The sequence below is a fragment of the Corvus kubaryi genome, unplaced genomic scaffold, assembly GCF_017639235.1.
Source record: "Corvus kubaryi isolate FWS band 111438036 unplaced genomic scaffold, C.kubaryi_AGA036_p1.0 37387, whole genome shotgun sequence".
In the NCBI taxonomy this organism is placed as follows: domain Eukaryota; kingdom Metazoa; phylum Chordata; class Aves; order Passeriformes; family Corvidae; genus Corvus; species Corvus kubaryi.
In genome coordinates, this window is record NW_024581129.1 from 14,016,677 (window position 1) to 14,041,036 (window position 24,360).

At 50.8% G+C, this 24,360-nt stretch overlaps 1 protein-coding gene across 3 annotated transcripts in view; it reads left to right on the forward strand.

Moving 5' to 3' along the window:
• Positions 1-24,360, forward strand: part of XPO6 (exportin 6) — a 56,644-nt gene that overhangs the window by 30,897 nt on the left and 1,387 nt on the right. For 2 of the 3 annotated variants that reach the window (XM_042037076.1, XM_042037074.1), the window contains exons 8-23: positions 2,936-3,062; positions 4,119-4,228; positions 6,515-6,623; positions 7,948-8,040; positions 10,047-10,116; positions 11,565-11,724; positions 12,904-12,996; positions 14,191-14,335; positions 14,913-15,059; positions 16,221-16,410; positions 17,057-17,212; positions 18,408-18,522; positions 19,002-19,173; positions 19,503-19,664; positions 22,212-22,310; positions 23,546-23,776. In XM_042037076.1, coding sequence (XP_041893010.1) covers positions 2,936-3,062; positions 4,119-4,228; positions 6,515-6,623; positions 7,948-8,040; positions 10,047-10,116; positions 11,565-11,724; positions 12,904-12,996; positions 14,191-14,335; positions 14,913-15,059; positions 16,221-16,410; positions 17,057-17,212; positions 18,408-18,522; positions 19,002-19,173; positions 19,503-19,664; positions 22,212-22,310; positions 23,546-23,776 — 2,179 coding nt within the window. The remainder of the gene's footprint in view (positions 1-2,935; positions 3,063-4,118; positions 4,229-6,514; positions 6,624-7,947; positions 8,041-10,046; positions 10,117-11,564; positions 11,725-12,903; positions 12,997-14,190; positions 14,336-14,912; positions 15,060-16,220; positions 16,411-17,056; positions 17,213-18,407; positions 18,523-19,001; positions 19,174-19,502; positions 19,665-22,211; positions 22,311-23,545; positions 23,777-24,360) is intronic. The other variant, XM_042037075.1, reaches the window with a different exon arrangement.

Sequence of the window (24,360 nt, forward strand, 5' to 3'; positions counted from 1 at the left end):
GTTTGACTGCAGGTCTGAGGTGGCACCAGAGCTGACCCTGTTGTCACAGAACACAGAAGAGGCTCCGTGAGGTAAAGGCACTGCAGTGTCCCCTCTGTCCCCTCTGCCCAGCATCTGCCACTCTGCCCAAACCACACAGAGTGGGGACACATCCTGCGAGCCATGACTTGGAAGCAAACAGCAGTAGCTTCCTGCCCTTCCTTGACCCATGGCCATTTCTGATTCTTTTTTATTTTCGCTTCTTGAATTTATTTTTAAACACCACCAAACACAGCTTGGGGAGCTCTGTTCAGTGCTGAATGGCTCCACCTCCAAGGCTCTCCGCAAGCTTGGCTGGAGGCAGCAGGGAAGCAGCAGCACCTTGGGAAGCTGTGTATTCTCATTTTCCAGGCTGTTACTGCCACCTTTTGTTCCCTAGGACACCTCCACTGCCTTATGTCAGATATTCCTACTTGTAGGGGAGAAAGTGAGACTCATCTTGCTGTTGTGTTGAGTGGCTGAGCCTGGGTGTTGGCAGGGTGGTGACTTGGTGCTGCCTCTCATCACAGGGCTGCTGACAGTGGCAGAGAGGTTGCAACTGTGTGAAAGTGCTGAGTATCTTACTACAGGTACACAAAGGTGGAAATAAATTTCCACTCAGGGAAAAAAAGCATTTATGAAAAAAATCTGTGGGTCCGTTTGTAGGGAGGACAGGCACGTTCTGCTGCAGAATTCTCCTTTTCCATACCTTTAGATAAAGGTACAACTTTGGGATGGCAAATCCAGACTCACAGGGAGTTCTACTGCTCATTTTTTTGCTACCTCTGACTTGTGTCTCTCTCTCCCTAGAAATGAGACGTGGGAATGTGCCACCTTTGCCTACAAGGCACAGAGGGCCAGGAGTTCCCCTCTGGGCTTCAGAAAAGCTCTCCTGGAAACCCACAATCCTATATTTAACTGTTCTTTCTTTTATGGACAGTATCAAGCCACCAGGCTTCAGTGCAGGGTCTGGAGCTGTGCTGGCCTGGGCAGAGGTGGTGTTGTCATTCCATGACATTCTTTAGACATGTTATCCACAGGGATTGTTGGGGCCTGGAGTTGTGAGACCCCCTTTATTCATTGCTAAGGTCTGAAATAGGGATGGAACCAAGATGTTCAGGAGACTGGAAAAATCCAGCTGTCTTCTGGGGGAGTAGAGCTTTCTTTTCTCCTTGTCTTCTCCCCTGAGATGTCCATGAGGAGTTTCCTTTGTCACTTAAGGGCACAGCTGTAATTTTTGTGTCCAAAACTAAAGGGTTTAATGCATGAAAGTGTCATCCTGGCTTGGACTAACAAAATCCTGAAAAACAGGGGCACTGAAGAAACCCCCTTCAGTAGATGGATGTCCTCAGAACCTGCAGGCCCTGGAATCCTTCCTTGCCTTCTTCTTGTGCTGCTGGTTATTTTTTTTTCTGTTAAAAATCAGTCTGAACTGCCAGACTAGTCCAGGACAGAGTAAGTTCAAATTGCCTTTTGCTTCATTTGTGTTTGGCTTTGAAGATCCCAAAATAAGGGAGGTGGCTGGGAAGGATCCAAGCAGTGGCTCAGTGGTTGGGGGCCAAGGAAGAGTTTCACTGGTCTCAGGTCAGAGCCTGTTTAGAAAATAGAAACTAAAAGGATGAAGGAGATGTTTGAGTCTGGACTTAATTCTTTTTCTATTTTCCCCTGGCTTTGATTTTGAACTGTTTGATCTGTGCTCAGGTGTGCTCAGTGATCTCCTGTCAAGCAGGCAGTGCCAAATAAAGAAGGAACTTCATCTTTTTTGCATATTCAAAGCAGTGTGTGGTGTTGTAGGCTCACAACAACCCCCAGCACTGCAGCTCTGTCAGCTGCCAGAGCTGCCGGTCTTGAGGGAGCTCTTGTTAGAAGGAGTGGGGATTCCCAAAAAGACCCTGAAATCCCCAGAGTTTGCAGCAGTGCAGAGCAGGCAGTGGAGTAAAACCAGGCTGCTCATGCGTGTCTGAAACTGTGCTGAGCCCAACTTTTTATTTTAAAGACAAACTTTAAGCAGTCCTGCATTTCAGAGCTCTGGGCATGTGGGAAGGCTGGAATTGCCTGTGTGTGTGATGTGTGTGTGATGCTGCCATCCCTCCTGTGGCTGATGGGGCGTTTCACTCTTGCTGCACAAAGGGATCTGGAGATGATTTTTAACCCTGCTGAAGCTCGTGGCGTGCAGGGTGTGTTTGTGTTCCCCAATAAAAGCTCACCCCACTGTGGGCTTTGCCATTTTTCCCCTCAAGAACTCTCCATGCTGCACTGAGGTCCTGCTCTTGCTGCAGTCCCTCAAGATTTGGTGGCAGGCTCCTTTTGGGAACCACACTTTGTACATTCCCTGAGGAGCCCCATGCATTGGAGGAAGATTTCTCTTTTATTTCCCAATTCAGTCCCAACCCTCAGCTCAGCAGCTCTTGGGTGGCTGATGTCCACTGCAGGAGGAATTTTCCTTTCCAGCTCTCAGCTGCCTGGTTCTCCCACTCCCTCCTGTAAATGTAACCCCTCTGTTGCTGATTCCTGCATTAACTTCTTGCTTCCAGCTGAGTTCCTCAGGGGTACAGTTCATTTCACTAATCCTGTCTGCATCAGTACGATGACCTTTGCTATTATTATTATTTCTCCAGGGTGGAGGGGGTTGTGTTTATTTGCAGGCCTGGTTGATCTCGATATTTATCTGAATATTAAAGTTGCTTTTGACTAGATTGTCTTTTCTGCTGTTTCAGGTGTAAATGGAGTGAAGGGTTGCCCATCCTGTAGGTAATTGTTGCAGGGCTTTATATTTTAATTGTTCTACTGATGGTTAATTGTAACTTTCTTTCGAATGAGAAGATTTTGAGTGGCTTTTATCACTATGTCAATGAAATTGCTTTCCCTTGGGGCACCTTTCCTGTTTTTTCTCAGTGCTTTCTCCTTTCCCTTGCAGCTACATTGAGAAGTTCACAGATTTCCTCCGTCTCTTTGTGAGCGTCCACCTCAGAAGGATCGAATCCTACTCCCAGTTCCCCGTGGTTGAATTCCTGGCCCTGTTGTTCAAATACACTTTCCATCAGGTACAGCCCCACACCCTCGTTTTCCCCAATCTGTTCTGTTGTCCTCTTCAGCAGGACCAGCTTGTCTGCCCCAGTCAACCCCAAAAACAAGAGCATTTAACTGGTCTTACTGGCACTTCCCCAGTGGTGCTGGGGACTGGGAGATGGCTTCATGTGCTCTTGGATTTAGCTGGAAACAAAGGTCACAGGTGGTTACCCTGCAACAACAGCTTGTCTCATGTTTAACTTTGCTTCTGCTTTAATTTTTTTCTAGTCCTTGGAATGGGCAGTGTCTGGAAAAGTCTCTCTGACTTGCTTGGTTTGTGCTTGGGGATGTTGTTCTTTGTCCTCAATCTGTGGCTTTCTTGTAGCTTTCAGTTTTGTATAAAAACCCCCAAGCCCTGTGGCTTAGGTCAGTTTTACCTCACTGTAGAAGCTGTCAGTGCAGCTCAGCCCCATGTACATGGAACAATGGCAAGGAACCAGCTGTATAATATCACAGAATCTTGGAATGGTTTGGGATGGAAGGGACCTTAAAACCCGTCTTTTTCCACCCCTGCCATGGGCAGGGACACCTTCCACTGTCCCAGGCTGCTCCAAGCCCCATCCAACCTGGCCTTGGGCACTGCCAGGGATCCAGGGGCAGCCACAGCTGCTCTGGGCACCCTGTGCCAGGGCCTGCCCACCCTCCCAGGGAACAATTCCTTCCCAATATCCCATCCAGCCCTGCCCTCTGGCAGTAGGAAGCCATTCCCTGTGTCCTGTCCCTCCATCCCTTGTCCCCAGTCCCTCTGCAGCTCTCCTGGAGCCCCTTTAGGCACTGGAATGCTGGAAGCTGGGGTAGCAAGCTGGGTTAAAGCTGAGACCAGCCTTGTAATTCCTGGCTTCCTGCGCTTGTACAAAAGCTCTTGCTCATCTTTTGACAGCTCTAAATCTCTCCAGGGCATCCTAGAATTGTTTCAGTAAAGCAAGAACCTCTTCCCATGGATTGAAGTGGATGTTAACTCCTGTTTTCATTGTGTGAAATCCATCTTGCCATAGCTTGCAGTACTCATTGGGAATGTTGGTGTTTTCCAGCCTACACATGAAGGTTACTTTTCTTGCTTGGACATCTGGACACTCTTCTTGGACTATCTGACCAGCAAAATCAAAAGTCGCCTGGCAGACAAAGAAGCAGTGCTCAACAGGTGAGGGCTGGGGAGCTGCCAGGGTGACCCAGTGTGGAATCATGGAATGGTTTGTATTGGAGGGACCTTAAAGCTCAGCTCATCCCACCCCCTGCCATGGGCAGAGACACCTTCCACTGTCCCAGGCTGCTCCAAACCCCATCCAACCTGGCTTTGGGCACTTCCAGGGATCCAGGGGCAGCCACAGCTTCTCTGGGCATCCTGTGCCAGGGCCTCCCCACCCTCAGAGGGAAGAATTTTTTCCTACAGCAGCAAAGAGGCTTTGTGGTCATCATGGAAGAGCTGTGGGAAATCAGCTACTGCTTACAGCAGCTTCATGTGTGGTTGAGTCCTTTCTTTTTCTAAAATCATGAAGTATAAAAAGCATAAACCTCAGTGTTTCACACTCATTCACAAGAATTGAGGCTGAGCAGGTTTGGGTAGACAAACTGTCACTTACATATGTTGTGTGTGAACCTTGCAGGCAGAGGAAGGAAGCTTTGTAGTCTAAAATAGAACTGGAGCACATTTTAACACAAATTAGAGGAGGAAACTACAACACGAGTTGCTTACTTAGTGTTCACATACAACTCATACAACTAATAATTCTCATACAACTAATTAATGAATTAGGAAACAAATTTGATTTAATTAGGATTTTAAATTTCCTCTTTAAATAGAGGATGGGTTTCTGAGAAATACAAACGAGACTGGAAATCAAAAGTTGCCCTTGCTTACTACTGTGTGTATTAATTACAGCAGTGGCTGGCAGCTCTTCCTTGGCAGATGCTGACCCTGAAGTGGGTGGGTTTTGTTTGAGAAGAGTCTCTTTGCTACCACTCTAAAAATCTGTTGAATATCCCGGTGAGTTGTTCGGGTTTTTGAGGTTTAAAAGCACCATGGTTTGTGCCATGTGAAGTTCTGCTGAATGCAGAAGGAAGATCCTTTCCCTTGAGCACCCTGAGTAGAAGCAGTTGGTTTTTGAAAGCCAGCCCGGCGTCATAACCACAAGGAAATGTGGAACTACCGTAGAGCAGACAGCTCCTCCTTTCAGCATGGGAACTGTGGGGTTTGAATTTCTCAAGAAGCAGATTTTTGGGTTTGAACTTCATGATTTGCTCCTCTACCTGCCTAACATGTGTGTCGTGCATGTTGTCTTGGTGTCACACAGCTTGTGATGAAGACAGTTGTGACAAAAAGCTGTCTCTAGATCTGTCAGGTTACAGAATAATAACTGAAGCTTGTGAGTGGTTGTCAGAGCTGCCTGTCCTCGGTGACAGCTCTGACGTCTGCGTGTCCCTGCACACCCTGAGCCGTGTGAACTCTGAGCTGGGCAGTCTGGAAGTGGTGACACCACAGGGGCACAGAGGAAGTTTCCTGTTCTGTGGTTTAGAAGTTTTGCATTTTGTACACACTGCCACTTTTACCACTGGAGAAGTTGCCAAATCCAAGGTTACGCCACCTCGGCCAGAGCTTGCAAGAGACACGAGTGGCACAGCTGACTGTCACAGGCTGGCACTTGGCTGGCATCATGCTCTGCATCTCTTACTCTTTTTTAATGCCTATTTTTGCAGCCTGATTTTCCCTAGAAAACAGCAGGGTTTTTTATGAGACCCGGGCTGTTTTGAGAAGGAAGTTTTTAAAGGAAAAAAATCAGAGTAATGCTGCTTGAAATCCCTGAAGTTTGGTGTTGTGGCACCAGGAGTGATTGCACGCTCTGCTGATTTTGCAGCTTGGCATTATTTCTGTTGGATCTCTGGTGTGCTCTGTGCCAGCTCCTGGCTCCCAGAGGTGAAGGGATATTTCAGTGACATGCCTTTAGTGTTAGAGTGCAAGCAGGGAGGGTGCTGGCTTTATTTCAGGGGAGAAGGGCCTGAATTCCAGTGTGGGGAAGGAGGACAGCAGCACAGACAGACTCAAGGTCCCACCTGAGGCATCAATAACTGTCCTGGTTCCTCTGTTCCTCATTCAGTGCCCAAAGCTGAGGCTGCTGAGGAGCAGCTAAGGCTACAAGAGGCTCTTGGCGCCTCCTGTTCATGGACACCTGGTGTTATTCCTGGCAAGCTGCTCCTGCCTTTCCTGTTTTGAGCTTTGGGGCTGTTCCCATTGCTAACAATCCTCCCTTTCCCTTCCAGAGGCAGAGGGACACTGGGTATTGCCAAGGCTGTTTCCTTACAGGTACCTTGTGACCTGAAATGAGCTGATACCTTTAATCCCAGGAGCTGCTTGGTGGAACTGTTCTGTTTTACAGATTTCCTTTGCTGCAAGGGTTTTATCCAACTCTTTGTGTCTCCCTCCTGGCTGCAGGTACGAAGATGCCTTGGTTCTGCTGCTGACAGAGGTGTTGAATCGGATCCAGTTCAGGTATAACCAGGCACAGCTGGAGGAGCTGGATGATGAGACCCTGGATGATGATGTAAGGAGCAGAGCTGGAGCAGGACAGTTTAACCCTTGCACTGCCAACACCTGGAATGGCTTTTCCAGAGCTTGTGCTTCGGAGTTGGGGCTGAACAACTGCTTGTCCCCTCCCTTCTGTGTGGGGTTTGAGGTGTAAAACAGCTTCAGATGCTTTTCACAAGAAGTCACACTGAAGATAAAACCTTTGGGTTTAACTTGGTTCTTATTGGGGGAAAAGCTTAGATCCTTATGTTCTGATTGTCAGAAGTATTGGAATCTGGAATTTAACGTGTTTAATTAGTTTAGAATTAATTTGCTGGTTGCTTGGGAATTTGAATGCTGAAGTATCTCTGAGGCAAAAGCTCCAACCTGTGTTTGTATTGTTGGTGCTCATGTTTAAGCTTATTTCTCCTAAGCTGGTGTTGATAAAGGTCGTGTTGAAGCTGATAAATGTCAAAGTGGAGCAGGTGGCCAAAATGGGTGAGGCCAGAGCCCTGGAAGGGCAGGTCAGCTGTCACAAGACAGTAGGTGAAGGAGCACAGGGAATTTCATCGCAAGTGGGATCAGACAGATTTTTAAATTCTGGAATGCCGAGGGCTGGTCACATCACAGCTTCTGAGCTTGATAGCAGCACCATTTCATCAGTGAAATAAATGATTTTCTTGATTCATTTGACACTTGGGTCATCTGGATAATTAGCTGTCATACCCTTGTAAAGACCATGTTGGTGTTTGGATGCCTTTCCATGGTGATAATAATGTCACAAATAAGGGCATAAATTATCTAGAGCAGTCCTGCTGAAGTTGTCCTTATGCTTCAGAAACGGGCTGGCAAATGATGATACTGGCAAGACTTAAAGCTTTTGGTATAAAACTTGGAAAGGGTTTTAGTTCATTATTTAAGGAGAAAACTAAGTCAGGACATGCTGCCTTTGATTCTGTTGCTTATTTGCTGTGTGTGTTTCTTGTTCGATTTTTACCTTCTCATATTAATGGTAGGTTTGGGATATGATGGGAACAGGCAGCTTCTTTCTCAGTCACCTGTGTAGCTGAGCATGGAAAGAGTCTTTTAGGTTTCATGTAATTGTTCAATTCACCTGTCAAGTTATTGCCACTCTTTCCCCTCCCTTCTCCTGCACTGCCCCCCTGGTTTTATCAATTCTCAATGAAAACAGGATGAATTCTATATGAAAATCAGTTTGAGTGGAGTGTGCAAGTTAATTTCTCTAAGGTGCTGCTTGGGGGGGGCGTTTCTCCCTCCTGTCCCTCCCTTGCCAGTGTCCCAAAAGCTCCGTGTTCCCCAGGGCAGGGCTGTGCTCACGCCGGTGTCTCTTTTGTCTGCAGCAGCAAACGGAGTGGCAGCGGTACTTGCGCCAGAGCTTGGAAGTGGTGGCCAAAGTCATGGAGCTCCTGCCAACTCACGCCTTCTCCACACTCGTAAGTCCTTCCCCAGGCCCAAAGTGCCACATGGAGTGAGCACCAACTGCTGTAGATTTTTTTGATAGATGCCTCAGTGCCAAAAAGAAATAGGGAAATTGGGGGTTGGATGCAAAACTTGGCAAGGGGAGATAAGAAATTGAAGAGAAAAAATTGTTTCTTTGGCTTTGTTGCATTTCTTGGTGTGTTTTGAGGAGAGTACTTCAGTGTCTAAGTCCAGCTTGGTGGACCCTCTTTAGAAATTCCCACCTCTCAAAGTGTAAACATTTGGCAGCAGCCCCTCAGTGCTGCTTATCTTGGCCTTTGCCTTGGAGGCAGGGCTGTGAATTGGGCAGATAAATGTCATTATTAGGGCTTTAAGGAGAGTGGAATCTTTGTTTAAGTTAAAGGCTAGATGGAAATGCTGGAGAGAGGCCTTGGACAGTTGGGATTATCTGATCTGGATAAGTGCTTCTCTTCAGCTGCTGTCACTAACTTTGGGGGTGTAAAAGTTGTCTGGGTTTGTAGCATCATAACAATTCTGAGGAGGAGATCTTGAGGCTGGAAGTGTGGTCCAGAATTCAGGGCAGTCCATGTGGTTTTGCTGGGTGAGGAGAAAGGGAAACAACAGCAATGGGATCTCAGCAAGTGCATTAATCCTGCTGGGAACACTGCACACCTCAACCTCGGAACTGTATTCCCAAGAAGCAGAGAAAACTGGGCTGCTGCAGAGGCAGAAGATGCCTGACCTGAAGTGCCTTTGCAATTGATATTTTTCGTGAAGCAGTGAAGCAGGAGGAGCCTGTTACTCAGAGGAGTGAACAAAAGCAGAGGCTGCTGTGCAGCTTTGCCGTGAGTCAGCGGGAGGCACCAAGGAGCGGGTGTTTCAGGGAGCAGATGGATCAGATGGAGGAGAGCATGTGGCTTCCTTGGAGTAACACATGCACACGAGCAAGGCTCTGTGGTTTTTAAACTCCCCTCAGGCAGTTACGCAAAGACACTCCACTGTTAATTAGGCGCAGCATGTTGGAAACGGGCTAGGGAGTGTTTTCCTGAGCCCTGCATTGTTTCTTCTTGTGGGCTGGGGAATGTGGGAAGCTCTCAAGCAGTTCCCAGTGCTTTTCCCAGTGGCTGCAGGGCTGGTGGGTGCAGTGGTAAGTGTAGCAGTTTTAGCAGTGGCAAATAATTCAAGCAGTGGACAGCAGCTGCAGTAACTCCATCCCATGCTGGGCAAGGACAGGCTGCAGCTCCTTCTGCTGATGGGCGAGAGAACCTCCATAAAACCAACCACCAGTTTCAAGCACTTTCACCAACAGAAATTAAATAGAGCTAAGCCAGGCTGAAAGGGTTGAAAAATACCCTTCAGCTGAAGTATGAGCAGGAGCTGGCACGTTTGCTGTCACTGCTGGGTGATGGAGCTGGGCTGACACTCTGTTCCCACACCAGGGTGCATGAGGACTGTGGTGTTTATTCCTTTGGCTGTTTTCCCCATGGGATTTCAGCTGCTGCAGCCTGCAGCTTGCTGGCAGAGTGCTGCACTGCTTCCCTTCTGCACCCTGGGAGAGGCATTGAACTCAACTTTCTGGTGGCATAATATTTTGGGAGCTTCCTTTGGAGAAGGTGATAATTCAGGTGAGCTGGGTGAGCAGAGACCTCCCACACTACAGACTCTGCCACTCCTCTGCTCCTTGGCCTGGGCTCTACCTCCAGCTGTCCATCCCTGGTGCTGCCATGCTGTGCTCTCACTTCCACTGTCAGACCATTATCTGTCAGGCTGATTGCTGGCATTGGAGGGAAAGGAGAGCTGCCACAGGGAAGTGCCTTCAGGGGGGTGATCTTTGTTTTCCTGACCCTTTGTTTTCCTGTGGGATGCAGGATCAGCCCGGAGCCCAACCTGCCCTTCCTCCAAATGTCCGTGTGAAGGCACTGGGGAGAAATGAGAGGACTTTGTTCTGGCAGAGCAATCAGTGGTTGGGTGTTACTGTCTGCCAAGCCTCAGGATCACAGTCAATTCTTCTCTCTTCCAGTTTCCCGTTCTGCAGGATAACCTGGAAGTGTATCTGGGGCTCCAGCAGTTCGTGGTCACTTCAGGAACAGGTAATAACCACCCTCTAACACTGTGCTCCTCCCTCCCCATGACTGCAAACCCACTCCAGACCTGCTGTGCTGTTGCTTTTTGTATATTCAGTTGATCAGAACCTGTGTCTCATGGCTCAGCAGTTAAACTCCAACAGCAGACAGAAATCTCGTAATATGATTTATTCTTATTGGCATGGTTCTTCCCTTGTTCTGGCACTTGAAATGAAGATGCCAGAGGTGTTAAAACAGGTGTGCAGCACCAAATACTGCAGCTTCTTCCTGAGAAACAAGGGAAGCAGCAGCAGTGAGATCTGCCTGAGGGGAGGTTGTAGCTCAAGGTAATACTGAAATTTCCTGGTGTGACCAGGAAAGGAGTCTGTCCCAATACTGCTGTACGTGGCAGAACTGTTCTATAGGCAGTTCTGGAAAAAATAGTCCCATTTTTAGGATCATTTCAGCCCTAGGATAAGCCGTGCATCAGGGTTTAGTGCTGTGGCTCTGTGTTAGGAGCTGTGCTGTGGGCTGGATCAGCAGCAGCAGCTCAGATGCAGCTCTGGATTCAGCACTGGGTGGTGGCACAGAATCCCAGAATGGGTTAGGTTGGAAGGGACTGGACTGAATCATCTGATCCAACTTCCCTGCTCATCCCAGAGCACGTGGCACAGGACTGTGTGTTTGTGTTGACAGCACAAAATGGAGAGGTTGCTGGTGAAAGTTTAATCTGTGATTAAATACAGTCTGTGGAAAGAAAATCTGATTTTCTTTGAAGGGTGGTGTTGCAGAACATATTTGCTTTTGAATGTTTTGAATGTTTGAGCCCAGGTATCTACACCTGAGCAGCAGGAGGGTTGTGTGGGGCTGGCAAGTCTCGGTAGTGGATTGTTTCTTGCACCTGAGAAATATGGAAGTGCACAACACACTTCACATCAGAAGTGAAGTCACAAATTCACTGTCCCAAATCTGCTGCTGCATCACTGCAAGTGTAGCCGGCAGAGGGAGTGTGGAAAACCACCTTCTCCAGAGCTGGGATTGCTTCTGGTGGCAGCAGGAAATCAGAAAGGCTCCTGTTTGTGTAGGAACTAACACCATACAGAAGGAAATAAAGGTGTAAAAGGCTGAAACAGTCGTTAACATCTTCATGTTAACGAAGCCTTCGAACTGTTGTCAGAACAGTTGATTTCCCTTCCAAGCTCGAGTGTTGCAGTGCCTGGGCCAGTGCTGCCATCTGACCTGTGACCCAGCGCCGAGCTAGTGGCAGAAGAATGCTTGTCATGTCATTAGAATAAACTTCGCATTTCCTGTCACTTTGTCATCAGGTTTCCCATCCCCAAGAGCTGCAGGGGTTGATCACAAAGCCGTAGGGTTTTTCCCCTTGCACACGAGCATGAATTTCCAGCCTTTGGGGCAGCTCTTAGAGAAAGGCTACTTTGTGCTTGTGTCTCTGAGGGGCTGTGGTGTCACTGCAGGTCACAGGCTGAACATCACAGCAGAGAACGACTGCAGGAGGCTGCACTGCTCGCTGAGGGACCTGAGCTCACTGCTGCAGGCCGTGGGCCGCCTGGCCGAGTACTTCACCGGGGACGTGTTCGCCGCCAGGTTCAACGACGCCCTCACCGTGGTGGAGAGGTGGGTACAGGCTCTCTGTCACCTCTGCAGGCACTCTGGCAAATTGGGCTTCTTGCTGCCTCCCCTTGGCGTGAGTAGATTGAGGTGTAAGGAATTCGATGGCCAGAATGTGGATTGTGAAGCCAGTGGTGTGTGCTGGGCTGAGCCCCCCGCGTGGGCAGCGAGGATTGGGGGGAAATCTGCCCCTCTGCTCAGGTGAGACCCCACCTGCAGAGCTGCCTCCAGCACAGGAAGGGTGTGGAGCTGCTGGAGCAAGTCCAGAGGAGGCCACAGTGCTGCTCCAAGGGCTGGAACCCCTCTGCTCTGGAGCCAGGCTGGGAGAATTGGGATTGTTTCAGCCTGGAGAAGAAACAGCTCAGGGGTGACCTAATTACCCCTTCCAGGAACTGAAGGAGCCATCAGGAAAGATGGAGAGAGACCATTTACAGGGGCCTGGAGTGACAGCACAAAGGGAATGGCTTCCCAGTGCCAGAGGGCAGGGCTGGATGGGATATTGGGAAGGAATTGTTCCCTGGGAGGGTGGGCAGGCCCTGGCACAGGGTGCCCAGAGCAGCTGTGGCTGCCCCTGGATCCCTGGCAGTGTCCAAGGCCAGGTTGGACACTGGGGCTTGGAGCAGCCTGGGACAGTGGAAGGTGTCCCTGCCCATGGCAGGGGTGGGATGAGATAAACTCAGTCCCTTGAAAACATTGAGGGGCTTGTGCTCCAGCATCTGCACTTGTGAGGCAATGAAATAACACGTAGAGTTTGATTAGAGTTGTACCTTTCAAAACTAAATCACCAAAACTTCCTTTGATGGTTGGACTTCGTGATCTTCGAGGTCTTTTCCAACCTTGATGATTCCATGACTGTTTTCTGAAATGAAAAGACCTGTGAAAGCTGAAGGAGCAGACATTTTATTCTTCCCCTCCAGGATACTTAATTAGCACATAGTTACAAATGGCAGGATCTCAGGCCCTTACACAGGTTTTGTGTTTTCATTTCTGTGGAGGAACATCTGACCTGTTCCATCTGATCCCAAACAGCACAGTAGGCTCTGAATTATTTTAAACTAAAAGGCCAGAATCTCATTTGTGTATTAGCTAAACATTGACACAGACTGGGGAAGAGCTGCACTAGATCAGGTGCTGGAGCTGGTTTGTACAATCCCTTTGCTCTGCCACGTGTGTTTGCACCTCCAGGCTGGTAAAGGTGACGCTGTATGGATCTCAAATCAAACTGTACAACATCGAAACCGCCGTTCCCTCGGTGCTGAAACCTGACCTCATCGATGTGTGAGTATGGGGTGTAGGGTGGGGAAGGCTTGGATCTTCTGGATCTGCTGCTCGGACCCCACCCTGGCAGATATCCTGGGAAACAGCCTCCCCAGCTGCTGGCAGCTCCCCAGGAAAGCACCTTTTTCAGCTGATGAAAGTCAAGGCTGCTGCCAGTGTTTTGGACCAGTCTTTCCTCTAATGGAAGTACCCAGGTCATTTAAATGAAAACATGTTTGTGCTGAGAAGGAAAAATGCCCCTTAAATCAGCTCTGAAAGCAAACTGGGGTTGTGCCCTGTGCTGGGGGCTGTAAAAGCAGGTAATTAATGAGGAAATAAGTGTTACAACAGTGATATTTTAAAGAAGTGGATCCACTGTGTAGCGTGGAGTTTATATAGAAATCCAGTTGATGGATTTTTTTGCTACCAGAGTCAGGTCTGTGGCTCAGGTAAAAGAGGTTTTTCCCAGCTGAGGGTTTCAAATCCTTGTCTTCCAAGACAAACATATGCCTTGCAGGTGTGCAAGCCATTTCTGGGACAAACAACTGCCTGCCATCCAGGCACTGACATTCAGTGGGAAATCTTGGTGCTGCTGGCCATAGATCACCTCTGACAGCCTTTTAGGGACCTTCCCTTGCTGAGGCTGTACAGCACAAACCTGTTCCCTGCCAGCTGCTGTGCTGTGAGCAGAATTGAAGGTTTGAACACTTGTTCTGGTTTGTAATTGCACCTTCAGCAGCTCCTTGAAGACCCCCACTAGATTTCACCGTATAACTCTATAACTAATGGGATTTCTCCTATTAGTCCCAAGTTAATGGCACTGAATTTTGTGCAGGTGATGATGTTTTAATGGTTTCTGTTCTGGTTTACGATAATCTGGGAAGTGTTTTCCGTGATCTGTCAGCAAGGGTTCACCCTTTTCCCTGTCCCTGAAGAAACCTGTGATCCATTTTCTAACACTTGCCTGAGAGAGCAGCCCTGTCACACATGTGGGGACATCTCTCTGAAGCACCCTGACTCCCATGTGAACGTGATAAAAGTGTGATTATGAAGGATGATAACTTGACTTTATCAGTTTGCACCTTTGGCCTGGGGAGTCCAGAACCAGAACCAAAACAGCAGGAAGGATTTTTTACAAACCAAGCTGCCAGGTTTGCCTGAAACACCGCTCTCCTGTCCCGTTCTGGTGCTCACTGTGTCCCTTGCTGTCCCCAGGCACGCGCAGTCCCTGGCAGCCCTGCAGGCCTACGCTCACTGGCTGGCCCAGTTCTACAGCGAGGTGCACAGGCAGAACCCCGAGCAGTTCATCTCCCTGGTGTCCACGGCGCTGGAGGCCATCACCCCCCTCATCAGCTCCAAGGTACTGCTGGCCCTGGGCTCTGCTGGGGGCTGCGGTCCAGAGCAGCTCTCAACAGCACTGGGGGTCAGGCTGATACAAGAATAAGCAACTTAAAGGCTTCGAAACTCAGTCTAATGATTTTATGGCTTGAAAGCGGAGAAATCTCTCTCTCATGGTATTAAGGGAACTGAGCTATGCTCTGGTTGACAAATAAATTGTAGAATTGTTCAGGAAAAACTCTCTAAGATTGAGTCCAACCATTCCCCCAGCACTGCCAAGGCCACCACTGACCCATGTCCCCAAATGCCACATCCACATACATGGCTCTTAAATCCCTCCAGAGATGGTGACCCCAGCACTGCCTTGAGCAGCCTATCTATGCCTGACCACCCTTTCCATGAAGGAACTTCCCCAATATCCAACCTGACCCTCCCCTGGCACAGCTTGAGGCTGTTCCTCTCATCCTGTCCTTGTTCCCTGGGAGCAGAGCCTGAGCCCCACCCTGGCTGCACCCCCCAGGTCCTGGCAGCTCAGTGTGCTGACCCTGGTTGTGTGTGCCAGTGTGACTGGGCAGCCTGACCACCCCTCTGTCTCTCAGGTGCAGGAGAAGCTGCTGCTCTCTGCGTGCCACCTGCTGGTGTCCTTGGCCACCACGGTGCGCCCGGTGTTCCTGATCAGCATCCCAGCCGTGCAGAAGGTGTTCAACAGGATCACTGACACCTCTGCCCAGCGCCTCCCCGACAAGGTCTGTGGGCCCAGAGCTGTCTCACACTGAAATCAGGTGTCCTTGGGAAGATGTGCCTCAGGTGGTGAGGGATAACCTCCAAAAACAACTGGAGGGGCAGCAATTGTCTCTATATTGTGGATATCCAGGAATTACAGTGATACCATTTGTAATTAATGATCTATTTCAAGCAACAGCACAAGGAAAAAATACAATTGCACCTCTTAGATCTGATTCTTTTCTCCTTTGTTGACACCATCCCTGATTCTGCATCATCTTTACAGTACAGGCACGTTGATTCTGACCTACACAAAGAGTTTTTTGTGAAACTCAAGTATTTACATTGCAGAAGCAATGTAAATACTATAAATATATTCCATTTATAGTTCTGAAAAGCCACAGTGGAGGCTGGGATATGGTTATGTTGTGTGCTGGCAAGGAAGCACAGAGTGCTGCACAAGTGCAGGAGCTCAGCCTGTAAACCAGACAAGGAGTAATGGAAGGAAAATCATCTTTGTTTTTATAAACACCAGAGATTTACTGCTGCAGGGAAGGGCTGACAGAGCTGGGAGCTGGTTCCAGGCCTTAAATCCTGGAGCTTTGCATCTCTCTCTCTTGCAGAGCTGGTACTTGGGCTCATGTTGTGCTGTTGAACAGCAAGCACTGCTGGTGTCTTGAACAGCCATAAAATGTCATTTCACTCCAGCCTTGTGCTCTAGCAAAAATTAACCTGGGAAAAAAGTTAAAACTTTGTCTCTTTGCTTCATGTTGCCCAGAGAAGCTGTGGCTGTCCCATCCCTAGAAGTGTCTAAGGCCAGGTTGGACTTGGAGCAGCCTGGTCTGGTGGAAGGTGTCCCTGCCTGTGGCAGTTGGGTTGGTCCCTTCAACCCAAACCATTCCATGATTCAATGGTTTTGCTGTCAGTCCAACCCTGGTGCTGTCTGGGCTCTTGTAGACGTCTTTCTGCGCCCACATCTCCTTAAGGGTACCAGGAACTCGAGATTTATATGCAACTGTGGGGGTGTTTTGGGAGCTGCAGTCCATCCTCAGTGCCCAAGGAGCTCTGCAGAGCTCATCCAGAGCCTCGCACACATCAGAGCTGCACAATGCAGGGGTGGAACACGATGAGCTTTAACCTCCCTTCCCACCCAAACCATTGGCTTTGATTCCTGTCCCTCCCAGGCCCAGGTGCTGGTGTGCAGGGCTCTGTCCAATGTGCTGCTGCTGCCCTGGCCCAACCTGCCCGAGAGCGAGCAGCAGTGGGCCGTGCGCTCCACCAACCACGCCAGCCTCGTGTCCGCCCTCACCAGGGACTACCGCCAGCTCAAGGCCACGGCCAGCCTGCCCCAGAGGAAGGTGCAGCTGGAGGACAGTAAGTACCAGTGTCCTGCTCCCTCCTGCTGCACTGGGGAGTGTTGTTAAGCTGATTTGCCAGTAATTATTTTGGCTGAGAAACTGCTTCGCGTACAGGAAAGGGAGCAGGTTGTGTTTCCTTTCTATTTTTAGAGGCTTTTCTGCTCTGTACAGGGCACTCTCGCCCCAGGTCGCCTGTAAACTCTTCCATTAAAGTGCTGTCTTCCTGAGGAAGGTGGGATCGGGGTTGGGATAAAAGTTTGGGTGGTAAGGATTGCATTGGGAGTACTGAACGGCCTCATGGTGTGGTATTGGAAATACTGGCTGGAAGCTGTGTTAATGAAGATCATGGGTGTAAAAAGTGAAGGGGGGAAATAAGAATTTCTTCCAGACTTGGGAATTACTGGAGAGGGTTTGTTTATATAGGAGGAATGCAAGGAAACTCCTGGCAGGGGTGCAGGGAAACTTGTGTATATGCTTTGGGCCTGGTTTTGGGTGTGTCTTTGGGGTTTTTTTCATTGAGGATCGCTTCAGAAGTTGTTCAGAAATCTGCAGTGTCACACGTCAGTTGTTTTAATTCCTGTGTGTGTGAGCTTCATTTCTCTCCCTCTTACCTCCAAGCAGTTTTGGCACGTGCCAGAAGCATCACCCCTCTTGTTTTGCAGCCAAAGTGATCATCCACCAGACACTGAGCGTTCTGGAAGATATTGTAGAAAGTATCTCTGGAGAATCCACCAAGTCCCGGCAGATCTGTTATCAGTCGCTGCAAGAATCCGTGCAGGTCTCACTAGCCCTCTTCCCAGCTTTCATTCATCAGTCAGGTATAACCTCAGGCCAGGGGCCATGCTGTGAGTAGCTTTCTGAGCTCCTGATAACACCCAGAACAGCAGCACAGAGCCGTGGTGTGGGTGTGGAGGGTGTGGGTTGTCTGTGCCTGGGTGTGCTGGGAGAGCTGGGCTGAGCCACAGCAGGGAAGGGACATCCCTGCCAGCCAGGATCCAGGCAGGACTGTCACAGTTTCAAAGAGGAGCTGGTCCTGAGCACAAAAAAAATGCTTTCAAATGCCCTCTCTGGTTGTATTTGCCATTTACATTCTCTGCAGAAGCTTGAAGACAAAGAGGGATAGATGTTGTCAGATTAGGTCAGATGGTGTGCGATTTGGGGATTTTTTTCCCTGAGATGGAACCGGGACTCTCACTTGGCAGCCTTCTGGCCAGCAGCTTGTATTTTGTGTCACATCAGGGTGCTTCCTCATGTCCCATTTGGAGCTGGGTGGGATTTTCTCAGTGGAGGGGCTGAGGGGAGACAAAAGGGGTGAAATGCAGAGAGGATCCAAGGCAGAGGCAAAGAGTGCTGTGACTCCAGGGAGCTGCTGTCTCCAGAACAGGCTGGCAGCCTCATCAACTGCAATTTTTTGGCTACCAAAGGCTGTGTGATGAGGGAGGAGTTGAGCAGCTCCAGCTTGGTTATCCAGTGTTTATTGGGATGGATGAAGGATTAGCTGGGTGCTAATCACTGCAATCACCACGTGCTCCCTTCTGAAGACAGAAGGCTCTTCTCAGTTTCTGCCAAAAAACCAAGCTGGATTCTGTCTCCTCCACCCCGAGCTGTGTGGATGTGTTGGATTTCCTGGTGTTTCCTGTTAACCCTGTACAAGCAGTGAGAACTGGAGATGGGCCTGGAGCTCCCGTGAGCTTTGTCCCAGCACTGCGTGCAGGCAGAGCTCGCTGAGGCCTTGCTGGCAGGGTTCTGGTTGTTCTGAGGGGTTGGTGCTGCCTGTGCTTGTCATCCCTGGCAGCTTTTGGAAGGGTATGAACAATCCTGAAGCCCTGTAGTAACCAGCTGATGGTTTCAGTTTCTCAGACAACCCTGCTGGTAAATTCCCAAGAGCAAATGGGCTTCCCTGAACAGGAGGAGCAAACTTGAGACTTACATAAAAGACTGAAACATAAAACACTGATTGATGCACTTGGATGTTTCTTTAATACGTTCTTTTTTGCTTTTCTCTTCTCTTAGATGTGACAGATGAGATGCTGAGCTTTTTCCTCACCCTGTTCCAAGGCCTGAGGGTGCAGATGGGAGTGCCTTTCACTGAGCAGATCATACAGACCTTCCTGAACATGTTCACCAGGTACTGCCCAACATTTGTTTCTCACCCCTCAGGATGGTTTATCTCAGGAGCTGCTCAGCCAGTGGGTCCCTGTCCCTAAAGTGGGCTGTTTCCAGCCTTTGTGGCCAGACTTTTGTCGTGTCCCAGGGCTGAATCTGAGGAAAACACTTCCAAGTCTGGAGAGCTCCAGTGTGTGCTCATCAGTCATACCTGCCACTGTGCAATTCCAGCTCTCCCATGGACTTTCTGGCAGTGTGGGGTGTTGAACTGGGCTCTCATATTCCCTCTTAGCTCCTGCCTAAGGTCTGAGGGTGTCCCTTCACTCATCTTTTGTTGCAGAGGGGGATCTGCCAACCCTCAGTGGCAACCTCCCTCCTTTCTGTGGCTTCATGTGCTTGGCCTGTATTAACTGAGCATTTTAGAGGCATCACCTGTTTTCCAGTAAACCAGGGAAGCCTACAGATCTCTGGGAATCTTCCTAATGCCTGTTTGTGTCCCAGGGAGCAGCTGGCAGAGAGCATCCTCCACGAGGGCAGCACCGGCTGCAGGGTGGTGGAAAAGTTCCTGAAGATCCTGCAGGTGGTGGTGCAGGAGCCAGGCCAGGTGTTCAAACCCTTCCTGCCCAGTGTGATCTCGCTGTGCATGGAGCAGGTGTATCCCATCATTGCAGAGGTAGGGCTGCTCTCCCAGGGCTGGGAATGGGAATGGGAATGGGAAGGGAAGGCATTGCTGGGGGGGTGGCAGCAATGAAGCTTTGGCTTTCAAGAGCTGCGTGTGTCAATCCCTGTGGAGGGAAAGCACCCTGTGGAGGACTGGTCAGTGGGATTGGAAGCAGTGTGGGTGGAGGATTGATGTGTTTTCAGCATGATCCTACAGCTGCTGGGTTTGGTGCTCCCTTAGGAGAAACACTTTGGTGCAAAGCCCTGGGTTGGTGGGATCCAGGATTGGGGTGGGATCCAGCAGAGGAGCCTGCTCTGAGCTCTGTCCCTCTCTGCTGCCAGCGCTCATCCCCTGATGTGAAAGCAGAGCTGTTTGAGCTGCTCTTCCGGGTCCTGCACCACAACTGGAGGTACTTCTTCAAATCCAGCGTGCTGGCCAGTGTCCAGAGGGGAGTGGCAGAGGAGCAGATGGAGAACGAAGCCCAGTTCAGTGCCATCATGCAGGTAACTCACCCATTCCCCAGAACCTTTCCTGCAGGGGAGCACACACTGCTTGGGGCACTGCAGTAAAAAATCACAGAAGCACCAGGGTTGGAAAAGCTCTCTGAGATTGAGTTCAACCATTCCCCAGCACTGCCAAGGCCACCACTGACCCGTGTCCCCACGTGCCACATCCACTGTTAAATCCCCCCAGGGATGGTGACCCCAGCACTGCCCTGGGCAGCTGTGCCAGTGCCTGAGCACCCTTCCCATGAAGGAATTTCCCCAATATCCACCCTGCCCCTCCCCTGGCCCAGCCTGAGGCCGTTCCCTCTCCTCCTGTCCCTGTTCCCTGGCAGCAGAGCCCGACCCCCCCCCGGCTGCCCCCTCCTGTCAGGGACTTGTGCAGAGCCACAAGGTCCCCCCTGAGCCTCCTTTGCTTCAGGCTGAGCCCCTTTCCCAGCTCCCTCAGCTGCTCCTGGTGCTCCAGCCCCTTCCCCAGCTCCGTTCCCTTCCCTGCACACGCTCCAGCCCCTCAGGGTCTCTGTTCTTGTGAGGGTCCCACATGGGCACATGTGGGTGATGAGTTTAGATGTGTCTTGAGTGAGGTTTTGCTTCCAGGAACTGCTGCAGATGAAAGTTGCTGAGGAGTGACCCAGCTGCTGAGCTCACAAGGCACAGAGCCATGCAGGCATGAGGAAGGAATGTTAATTCCTTTGCAAGCCTCATCCTGTAATAAAAATACATTACTGCCACTGACCCAGTTAACTCTGAGTGTTGTGGTTGGCACTGGGGAAAGCTGTCAGTGCAGGAAATGTTCCTGAGTGTCTTTTGGCTTCCATGGACTTCTTGTGTGCTGTTCCACAGGACCTGGTAGGGAAGGGTCAGTGGGGTAACACCTGACAGGCTTTGCCCTGGGAAATACAGAATCATGGAGTGGTTTGGGTTCAGGAGACCTGAAAGCCCATCCCATTCCACCCTCTGCCATGGACAGGGACACCTTCCACTGTCCCAGGCTGCTCCAAGCCCTGTCCAGCCTGGCCTTGGACACTGCCAGGGATCCAGGGGCAGCCCCAGCTGCTCTGGGCACCCTGTGCCAGGGCCTGCCCACCCTGCCAGGGAACAATTCCTTCCCAATATCCCATCCAGCCCTGCCCTCTGACAGTGGGAAGCCATTCCCTGTGTCCTGTCCCTCCACCCTTGTCCCAAGTCCCTCTGCAGCTCTCCTGGAGCCCCTTGAGGCACTGGCAGGCAGGGACAGAGTGTGCACAGAGCCAGCACCAACCTCCTCAGGTGGGGAAGTTGGAATTTTTTAAGACTAACAGACTGTGCTCCGTGTGTTGCTTTGGTCAGAGCTGGCCAGATGAGCTCCCTTGCAATTCCTAGATCACCTTAGACTGCAGGAGACCTTTGGGAGAGTTGCCCCATCGTGGAGAGCCTGGAGAAGCTGGGTCCCCTCTGGTGCACATGTGGAGAGGGAGCTCTTGCACTGACATGAACTGTGTCATGTTTCTCTCTGGCCTGCCCTTCTCCTGGCACCTTTTGGTGTGAATGAAGCTCAGGCTGGGCCCTGTGCAGGGCTGTCCAAGCATCTCTTTCACCTGTGGCTGTGGAACACTTCCAAACTCACCAGAATGCCTCCTTCTGGAAGATTTTTGTATCGTCATCCCAGTTCAGGCTGCGTGGCAATCCTGCACTGCTTGTTTTACTCCTTGGCTCCTGCTGCTCTGATAGAAAACTCTTATTTAATGTTCTCTAAGTGTTCCCACAGCCAGTGCTTTGTGTGGGGGACATGAATAGCTTGTGTGCTGGTTTCCACCTGAGATCTAAGGCCAGAACTGGCTCAGTCTTGCTGGGATCTGGATTGTTCTTGTCCATTTGACAATAAATGGGTCATGTGGGTGAATAAACTCTTCTGTTCACAATGCCTTGAAGAGGAGCTGTTAAAATCCTGCTGCCTGTCTCTGTGCACAGCTGACCTCACCTGCCTGCATGCCCTGTACAGTGTTTTGGAGGTGTTCAGGGTGGAAAAGGTGCTTGACCACACACTGTGCAGCCCTGCCAGGCCAGGTCAGGGTCCAGCAGATTCTGTTCTGGGCTCTTCACAGGCTCCCAGGGCCCATCTCCAAATCCTAATCCAGGGCAGTGACACCTGCTTGGGCTCCTGACTGGGACTGAGGGCCCAGCCTGGGGTGTGTCCTGGTCTGTTCCCCCATGCCTTGGTGCCTCAGGTGACATCTCTGAGGAACAGCCCTGCCCTTCCTGAGCACACTGCCTGCCCAGGGAGCTGGGCTCAGCATGCCTGGCCCTCTCCAGTGCCAGCTTGGCCTGCCTGTTCCCAGTGGGCCCAGCTCAGCAGGGCTATGCCCATGTTCCCACCAAAACGCCATTCCCATGGATCTGGTGGCAGCACAGTTGATTTGAACAGCTGCCTGTCTCTTGATAGCTTGCTGCACTGAGGCTCCCAGGGGTTTGTCCTGGTGCCAGGGTGAAAATGCTGCTGTTTTGCCTGGCAGGTCTGATGTTTGTGGTGGTCTCCATCCCCTTCCTCCATCTGTGCTTTGTCCCCAGGCATTTGGCCAGTCCTTCCTGCAGCCTGACATTCATCTGTTCAAGCAGAACCTCTTCTACCTGGAGACTCTGAACACAAAGCAGAAGCTGTACCACAAGGTGGGTCCTGCCTGAGCTCTCTGTGCATGGGAAGAGGTGTCCTGGGACTGCTTTTAAGCTACTCAGAAACCCGAGTCAGGATTTGGGGGTTTTGTGCCACAGCCTTTGGGTGGTTGCCGTGCTCCGGGAGGTTGGAATGGGGCTGCCAGCCCTTGATACTGGGAACTGGGAATGGGAGGGATCCCAGCTCCCAGCAAAGCCTGGATGTGTTCCCTCCTCTGACAGTGAGAACACACAGTGGCAGTGAGGTTTGTCTGGGGAAGTGGGAGCTGGGATCATCAGTGGGACAGTGAGTGCCTCCAGCATTCCCACCTGGGCAGCAGCAGGTATCTGGTATTCCCAGGGCACTGCCACGTGGGAGTCTCCACCTCTCTTTGGACCTGTCCTCCAGGCCCTGTAACCTACCCACAGTTAGCTGCTGCCAGGAAGGGTTAAATCTGGAATCCAGGGAATCTGCTCAGCCTGGGAAAGCAGAGCTTTCAGTTTCTCATCTGTATTCACACCTGAAGGGCAGCACTTTGTGTTCCAGGTGCCTGGGGCAGACTTCCAGGCATCTGCCACATTCCCTGGCTCCCAGGAGCCCTGTGCAGGGAATTCCAGAACCTGGCTGGAATTGGAGTGGGACTTGATGCTGGTGCCTTTGTAAAACTTGGGTCAGAGCATGGAATCATGGAATGGTTTGGGCTGGAAGGGACTGTAAAGCTAATTTACTTTTACCCCTGCCATGGCAGGGACACCTCCCACTGTCCCAGGATGCTCCAAGCCCCATCCAGCCTGGCCTTGGACACTGCCAGGGATCCAGGGGCAGCCCCAGCTGCTCTGGGCACCCTGTGCCAGGGCCTGCCCACCCTCCCAGGGAACAATTCCTTCCCAATATCCCATCCAGCCCTGCCCTCTGGCACTGGGAAGCCATTCCCTGTGTCCTGTCCCTCCATCCCTTGTCCCCAGTCCCTCTGCAGCTCTCCTGGAGCCCCTTTAGGCCCTGCAAGGGGCTCTGAGCTCTCCCTGAAGCCCCAAACCATGAGGTAAGCGTGGCCAAACTCAATGTTAACTTTCAAGCTGATACTAATTGAGCTTATTTTAGCCATTTTTGATGTGGCTTGGCTTAGAAAATCATCTCAGTGCTCACCAGAGTTGGCGACGCCGCCGAAGCCGTGGCTGCTCTGTCCTTGCTGGATTTGTCCTCCTGTGAGAGGAGTGGAGTCCCCTAACCCCGTGCCCCTCTCCCTGTGCAGAAGATCTTCAGGACCACGATGCTGTTCCAGTTTGTGAACGTGCTGCTGCAGGTGCTGGTGCACAAGTCCCACGACCTGCTGCAGGAGGAGATCGGCATCGCCACCTACAACATGGCCTCGGTGGACTTCGACGGCTTCTACTCCGCCTTCCTGCCCGAGTTCCTGGCCAGCTGCGACGGCGTGGACTCCAACCAGAAGAACGTGCTGGGGAGGAATTTCAAAATGGACAGGGTAAGGAGGGGGGCTGCAGCAGAGCAGGATTCCCGGGATGCACAGAACGTGCTGGAGGGCAGCTGGGAATGTCTCCAGGCAGAACCTTTTGTTCCCAAGGCTTCCACGCTCAGCAATCCCCAGCCAAGGATTTCTCACTGCAGGGAGCAGAGCTGCCATCTCATCCCTCAGGTGCCGGATGCTCTGGGAGTTAGGGAATGTTTCCTGGAGGAAGTTTTCATTGGGATAGGCTGACGTGTTCCAGAGTGGGACGCTCAGGTCCTTGCCAGATGTTTGAGGGTTAAGGGTGACAGCAGAGTCCCTGCAAAGGCTCACAACTCCTGCAAACCCCGTGTGTGTGTGGGAAGGAAATGTGTGGAATATCATGGCAGAGCAGCAGGTTGTGGCTTCCATTTACTGAGGGTAATTTGGCATTGAGTGCTCCCTGTCCTGAGGGAGGGGATGGGGATTTGAGACGAAGGGTGAGGGTGGGAGTGGAAGCCTGGGAGAATTTCTTTGGCCCTAGAAGGCAACTGCTCTTCAGGAATATCAGCCTTTGTCAGGGAGTGTGTGACACCCAGGAGCCTTGGCAGGAGGGCAGCAAG